Here is an 8,367-nt window from a genome sequence, read left to right as displayed (position 1 = left end):
TAAGTGTTATATAAATTATTGTGAAATGTGTTGTGTATATATCATTTCTTTTTAAATTTTGATCATGTGCAGTTTTGAATGATCAAAGCTGTACAGCTGATAATTGATGTTTAATTTAATTAATTTTAGCAGGACATATATGACATCCATGCATTTCAACGACGACAGACTCGGGACGACATGACTATATAATGAGTTTTATTTGTCGGGGGATTAATGAAATGAGACCCGACCAAGTAGCCAGCTAGAAGCCATGTCCACAAGGTAGTTGTTGCAGAGGATGTTTGCGATCTATCATGTGCAGACTGTTTGGTGAGCCATATTATATATATAAAAAAAAAAAAAATTATGCCATTTTTATGTCTTTTTATGCACTGAAAGGTTGTATTATTTTTTTAATATAAAATAATAATTTTGATCAATCATAAAGTACGCAAAGGATAGAGTGACTATATCAATCCATATAAACCTTCTCATCACTACTCCATTTTGCCGACCGAGATAGAGCAGAGAAAGTAAATTAAGGTACGTATACATCTTAATTGGTACTCAGGCTGGCTGCCATGGCTGCTGCACGTAGTTTGCTGAGAGAGAGTTGTGCTCTTCTAAGCAAACCCAAACAAATGTTGCCTTCTATGATAGAAGCTGGGGCGCGCCTCTTTGTCACGAGGTTCCTGAGAAGATATATCTCCTGCGGACGTTTGATGTTAGTTGTTCTGGCTTTCCTCATGTATAGATATCATCATCCTTTTTCTCATGATATAGATCCAAGAGTATTGCTTCCTTTGCATGCTGTGACACCCTTTATTTTATTTTTTCCAAAAGAGTCAATTTAAAGCAGCCATCGCCTGATCCATGCAGTACTACTGCAGCATGGCAATAGACAAGCCCATATCCTCAGTATCTAACGTTAAAGTCAAAGTGAAAGTACGTACCACAACACAGAGCCGACGGATGATCCCTTTAATTCATGTCCCTCTCCGGCCACAGTACTACAGCATATGCGATCCTTCCATACGGCTCCTTCTCTTTCCCTCTATCGTGAAAAATTTTGTTCTATTTGTCAAATTTCTGGTGCCCGTTTTCATTTCTTTATCTGCTTCATTCAATTCAACTCATGTATATATATACATATATATATACATATATATATATATATATAGTCTACTTGGGAAATTAAGTAAACATTTAGCTGAAACATGTGGAGGAATATAATTAAATTAACAAGCTGCAGCTTCCAAAAGACAAAAAAATTTCTTTTTCTTGCTGATCTTCTTCTATCGTCCAGTATAAGAAGATCTTTTTCAAGACTACTTGAGTTTTCTCGAGAAAACCAGATCACCGAAAGGTGTCAATTCTTGCTTTCGGCTACTTGAGTTTTTCATCGTATTGTTGTGACTAGATATCCTATTACTTGTCTCTTTAGCTTTCCCAATCACTATTCTATCATTTTATCATTATAGCTGTTGAGTATTAGTTTTAATATACCTCTTTGCATGGCTATTCCTCACGGCCTCTTAACCATTCTACTCTAAATTCTTTGTATTTCCACCATTTTATATATAGAAAATGTTCTTTCTCAAGACTCTAAAGAATATTTTTACATTTTGGAATCTTTGACATAAATTTTATACAATTAAATTATATTCTTCCTACGCGTTGCGCAAGTTTATTGGCAACTAGTTGTATAGTACATAAATAGCATGTTGATCATAAATTAATGCACGTACGTTAACCCAATCAAACTGAGTTTATTTAAGGGAAGTCCTGACGAAAACACCACTGTCGCATTCCAAAAGTTTTTTTAATCTCCCAATTAAGGCTATGACCACATTTTCGCCACCCGCCCCCACCCGAAGGCTCTGACCTAAATATATATATATATATATATTTGTATTATAATCTTGTCTAATAATTTATAACTAACGTTGACGAAAAAAAAAAAATTATAAGTAATGATAGGTACAGTTTTAAAATATATATGTAAGTTATGTGTATTTCTTTTCTTAAAAAAATGAGATATATTATTTGAAAAATAATTTATTTATGTGGGTTTTATATTTATCTAATTTTTTCAAAATAAATATACAAGACTTATATATTCTAAGACTGTAAATATTATTTCTCTTAATTTATATATCTCCTTTGGTTTTTATTTTTTTGTTCTTGTCCACAATTAATAACTGGCATGGCTAATGCGCGCTCTTAAATGACCAGTCTTTAAGGGATGCCTTACAAATTGTCAACAGTTTTTTAATAGATGATCTTTCTTATATATCATCAAAATAGAGTTTAGTCTTATTTAACATTATGTCATGATGTGATATTAGATGATTAGAAATTATTTATTATATTTCACTTATAAACTTATTATCAAATGTCACATTATGAAATAACAAAAAAATAGATGATAAATATATTTTTTCTTAACAAAAAACTTTTCATTTACTAGATAGTTAGTTGTGCAAAATGCAATTACGCTAGTTAAAAACTTTTAAATATATGACATTATTGCCTATATATAGATTGTTTTGCAAAACACAAAACTTAGTTATTAATGGTTTATATATCATTATTTTTAATTTCGTACCGTACTAGCTAGTATGGCCTGTATATGTTGTACCGGCCACTGATCTGATACATAAATTGTACCTATTTCACACTAGTCCAAGTACCGATCGTATTGACCAATATTTCGACCAGTACCAACTTACGTACAGGCCAATATTTCAGTTTTTACTCTTTTTTTTTTCATTTCTTCAAACTACAAGCTCATTTTTTAACTCTCAATTTAGACCAAGCTGTTTATAATTTATATATATATATATTTATGTATAATTTATTCATATATAGATTATTATTTTGAAATATAATTAATATATATGTTTATATATATAATTTATGACTATTCCGAAACGATACCAATATTAAAATATTTCATTCAAATATCTTGATCGATACAACATTCGGTACGATATTCAAAACATTGTTATATATATTAAATATTTTTATAATTCCTATATATAGATTGTTTCCATATTTCAATTTCTTCTCTTAATTGCAATATATGAAAAGTTTAGATATAAAATTATCGGTATTCGTGAAAAAAATGCAAGTCTAAAATTTATTTCGTTTACTTTCTTCAGTTTTCTTTTCTTTTTTCTTTTATTTATCAATATAGAAATGTCACATATCCAAGAAGGACCGTCCAAATTTTCTTAGAAATGTCACATATTCAAGAGGAACCCGTCCAAATTTTCTTTCTTCAGTTTTATCAATATAGTGTTACTTATCGCATTGCATGCAGATTACTGGAGGAAGGGGGCAAAACATTCAGTTTTGAGGGAAACATGAGAAAATGTTCTCTTGAAACCGTTATTAGAGTTCATAGTCCCCAGTTTTACTGGAAGGTACGTATGTACTCTAGTTCATAATCCATGCTCGAAGCTGCTTTCTTACTGGAATTATCAAACGCGACATCCTGTACTTGGAAGTAGTAGGAGAAAAAGCTCTTTCAAATTTAAAGAATAGGCCGATCAATGTAGAATATTGGCATTTAAATTCAGTAGTACCATTTTATTTTATCGCAATCTTTCTCGCCGGCACTGATGAGAAGCTGATTAATTGCTTGAGCAGGTCATGACACGAGCTGATTTAGGCCTTGCAGATGCATACATTGATGGTGATTTTTCTTGCGCAGACGAAAGCGACGGCCTTCTAGATCTTTTTATGGTAAGACAATCTGATCTGAGTAGGAGAGCAATCCGAAAAAAGGAATGCCCCATGCCTGATACCAAGTTATTTTTTCTGGTACTGTTTACTTCTTTGGCATTTTGTCTTGTCAATTTTTATTTTGCAGATTATTATTGCTAGTAGAAATGCAAATTCCTCTGCCACAAACTCGTATAAGAAAAGGTATATATGTTGCAACTGGCAGGCTTTGTTGGAAGCTTGGATAGTTATATCATGATAATTACTCATCTCCTCAATTGCACTAGTTGGAGCATTCATGACCTTTTGTTGGCTTTAGGGGCTGGTGGACTCCATTGATATTCACAGCAGGCATAGCATCTGCAAAAGACTATCTCAATCATTTTTTAAGGCAAAATACTCTTACACATGCTCGCAGGAACATCTCTCGCCATTACGACCTGGTATAAATATATTATTACCTCTAAATTCCATCTTTTCATTCTATGTCATTGGATAAATCCAGAAGGACCATTAATGGCAACCTAATAGCCATGGTCAGGAAAATTATGGATTGAACACGTATTTGTGTGAACATGTCATGTTTGTGTACACATAGACAATTGTGGAGTGGCGTTTGATCATTCAAATGTAAGAACTGTTTTAGTGAGGAATTAGCTGATACGGTTCTTAGTTATTTGTTAATACCGATACTTCCATTCATCCTCTAATCAGCAGTTACTGAATAATATTACTGACAAATAGAAACTTATAGCTCGTCCTTTGCTATGTTTCTAGAGTAATGAACTGTTTGCTCTGTTCTTGGATGAGACAATGACATACTCGTCTGCGGTATTTAAGGTCAGGATCATAACCTTTTTTATGATTTAGTGATAAAAAAAAATGCATTAACTTCTTCCATCCAAGCTTCAGCTTTAACTTAAATTCATATGTTCTAAAATATTTCTTAGAAGGAAGATGAAGACTTGAAAGTTGCACAGCTGAGAAAAATCTCTATATTGATTGAAAAGGTGAGTCTTTTCTGTTGAATCATGTCAAATTCTTACAGTTCCCCGTGCTCTAAGTTGCATTACTTTCATTTTTACTTTCCAATAACAAGGCAAGAATTGATAAGAAGCATCGAGTTCTTGATATTGGGTGTGGTTGGGGAAGCTTTGCTATTGAAGTTGTCAAACAGACCGGGTGCAAATACACAGGCATCACTCTATCTGAAGCGCAACTAAAATATGCGGAAAAGAAAGTAAAAGATGCTAGCCTTCAGGTGATTTTCTGAATTTTGTTCCAAATGCATATCCCAATATGATGCACATTGCAATTTTTTATAGTTCGGGGTCCAAATTACAAAAAAAGGGTGGTAGTTCAAAGGTGCAATTGCAATTAGATGTTAAAGAAGTCTTGAAAAATTACTTAATAAGCTTCAGATTATACAAAGCATAAAAAAGTTCCCATCTTCAACTGCATTTCAGTTTCGATTTGCATCTAATGATCATGTGGTTCTTCTCAGCATGAGAACATTTAGTGGCTCTAATGTTATCTTATGAAATGGCATTATCTTAATCAACTCTTCTCTCAGGACCATATTAGACTTCTTCTTTGCGATTATCGCCAGGTGCCTGATACCAACAAATATGACAGAATTATATCTTGGTGAGTTCTTTAACCACCAATCCATAGAATCTGGCTGTGATGATGCTAACAAAACCATGATTGTGGATACAATTTTTCAGTGAGATGATAGAACATGTTGGCCACGAATATATGGAAGATTTTTTCAGTTGCTGCGAATCATTGTTATCCGAAGACGGGATTCTAGTTCTGCAGGTAATGAACTGGTGTCATGTCTTTTACAGTTTGATACTAATGCCATGGTTGGTTGCAAATGCCTTGGTGATTTAGCCCTATTAAATAAATTGTACTATCCCTATGGATACTCTTAAAGTTAGTGAATTATCACAAAGAAAAGATCCAGTACTGTAGTCGTGATGGATACTCAAATCCCAGCCACCAATATACCCACAATGCACTAAAATCTATGAAGTAGCACTTACTTCGAATCACATTATCTACCAAATGAAGTGATATTCAGAGCATATAACTACATAACCAATAACATTGGACAACATTTTCAATGTCAAGAACAGAACATACAAAGTATGGAGGTCACCAATAATTACCAATACATCCCGAGCCTCAGAATATACAGTATCTTTTCGGAAAAGCTCACCTTAGGCAAAAGCATTACTTGGGACCAAACCCTACTTGTATGAAAGACTCCAATTGGATTTAAGTCCCAAATGTGGGCTGAAACCGCTACAACTTTACTCATGATAGCTATATACTTCCAATGCATCCAAAGATAGAGCCCCAGTGGAAGCGCTGCATGCGATATAATAAGTTTTCCCTATCTGCTGCGGGTTGAGGACTCCCATGCACTTCCCCTTTTTCAGACGCCGACCCTAATTGTTTATATGTAGAGAAATCTCTCCTTTGGTAATAGTATCTATATGTGGATCTTGAACTACACTTCATTAACATCTGTTTATAGGAAAGGGACGTACGTTCTCTCCTCTATTTTCTAATTTGATTTGCTGAAGTTTGCAACAATTTTCAACACATTGCTAACGATTAAAACCTTTCGATCTTTTCTTAGTTCTCATCGATGCCAGATGAACGCTATGATGAGCACAAGAAAAGCTCAGACTTCATAAAGGAATATATTTTTCCCGGTGCATGCATACCTTCATTAAGCAGGATAACATCAGCCATGGCTTCTGCATCCAGACTCAGGTAAAGTTTTTATCACTTCTTGTACTTTTTGTTTTTCTCTCTCCAAAAGTAAAAGAAATTCTGTAAATGCAGTGTGGAGCATCTGGAGAACATAGGGAATCATTACTACCAAACACTCCAATGCTGGAGGAAAAAATTTATGGAAAACCAAAGGTAAGAAAAAGAATTTGTACGGTGATTCTCTTACCTCGTCTCAAAAAAGATTGATCTAATCATGACTCGGCAAAAGAGTTATTTTGGAATCAAGAGCCAAGAGGAGAACTGTTTGGAATAAAAACTTGAATGCATGAGAACTATCTTATCAAGGGAACCTTATAGCAGCCACGCATGGAGTATCCAGATTCAATGCATTATCAAGAAGTAGAAGCATGAAAAGTAACCTAACTAAACATAAGTTTTTCAACTCCACGAATGTATACTGGGGCTTCATTTATGTTGTATCTCGAGATAAGAAATACTATGCTATGCATGAACTACTAATTTATCGGCTACACTAGTTGAAGACGGCTAAATGGCAGATTTTTCTGGGGACAAAGAAGAAACTGAACGAGTGTTTTGGGAATTTGTTATTGTGGCCATATATGGGAAGTTAGTAACAAGGTATTGTATTTTGATGCTGAGGCGCTAATGTTTGCTTCGTTTTGCAGCAAAATCATAGCTCTCGGCTTTGATGAAAAATTTGTAAGGACGTGGGAATATTACTTTGAATATTGTGCAGCTGGTTTCAAGTCGCGTACACTCGGAGATTATCAGGTAAATTGTAATGCTTCTTTACAAAGCAACAGATGGACACATACATCATAAACGTTTGCAAGTCTGTGTTTCACGAAAAGTGCTGTTTTCGATGTGCTCTGAAATCAGTAGTAGATAGAAAGGCTGAAAATGGACCAGAGGGGCACTTTTCACTGCATCAACTTAATTATAGTTTATAACAACAGCGGGAAATTGACAAAGAAACTCACAGCTTTGCTTTCAAATCATTGAATTGAGATAAAATAGGAAAAGGATGCATTAATTACAAAGATCGTCCTAGTAGGGAACACGCAAACTGTTAGGTACAATCTTTGATTAGACACATGTTTGTCCAGAAAGGTTGATGTTTGTGAAGTTATACGGGCGCATTCAAATGGGAATAATGATATTCCCTCGTGCGATCCCACACATTCTACACTCAATCCTCATTGCTATTATTAGTTGTATATTTCCTGATCATGGACTTGGTGCCTTTAAACATATTCTGGAGCTTATACTTGGAGCAAGAACTAAGAAATATTTGGCTTTCCATCTCTAATGCAGATTGTATTCACACGTCCTGGCAATGTTGCTGCATTCAGCAATGCATATCAAAGTGTGCCTTCGGAGGTTGATTCTGTTCCCGATGAAGATACCGAACCTTCATATTAATGGCAGGTGTTGATCATCTTCTCCAAGTAGATCAAAGATTGCACTCGGATGCTATCTTCCATTTCACTTAAAATGAAGAAAGATCCTTATCCCCGAGTGAGACTAAATAAAATTAATGGTTTCCAAGGTGAATACATTTAATTCACGTATGTAATCAGAAGTTATCATTTAAACCCACCAGAACATGTTGGCCTTCTCAACCATTAGCAACAACAATGGAAGGGTTGGATTTACCACATCGGCACACAATTTGCATCAATTGCCAAGATAACAAAGAGACAACTAGGAATTAGAATCTCCCCCGCTTTCACTAAGCAGTAACCCAACAGCCCAATACACGAAAGAGAGCTTTCCATCAACACCACATACGAATATTAAAAAAGAAAATGCATGCTTATAAATTTTTCTAGCCAACAATCGCAGAATGCCAGCGAAAGGGCATGTCTGCAGGACAAATGCGCACCT

The 8,367-nt window shown here is 34.6% G+C and overlaps 1 protein-coding gene across 1 annotated transcript; it reads left to right on the top strand.

Moving 5' to 3' along the window:
- The first annotated feature begins 497 nt into the window (after positions 1–497).
- Positions 498–7,902, top strand: LOC122300195 (tuberculostearic acid methyltransferase UfaA1-like). The gene is made up of 14 exons (XM_043110694.1): positions 498–706; positions 3,308–3,410; positions 3,637–3,732; positions 3,860–3,915; positions 4,031–4,154; positions 4,489–4,551; positions 4,662–4,721; positions 4,811–4,972; positions 5,285–5,358; positions 5,439–5,532; positions 6,362–6,498; positions 6,571–6,651; positions 7,146–7,251; positions 7,795–7,902. Exons 1-14 carry the CDS (start codon positions 564–566, stop codon positions 7,900–7,902), a joined length of 1,407 nt encoding a protein of 468 aa, XP_042966628.1. The 5' UTR covers positions 498–563.
- The last annotated feature ends 465 nt before the right edge of the window (positions 7,903–8,367 follow it).

This window comes from Carya illinoinensis, chromosome 1 (assembly GCF_018687715.1).
Source record: "Carya illinoinensis cultivar Pawnee chromosome 1, C.illinoinensisPawnee_v1, whole genome shotgun sequence".
In the NCBI taxonomy this organism is placed as follows: Eukaryota; Viridiplantae; Streptophyta; class Magnoliopsida; order Fagales; family Juglandaceae; genus Carya; species Carya illinoinensis.
This window is presented reverse-complemented; position numbering and strand designations above follow the sequence as displayed.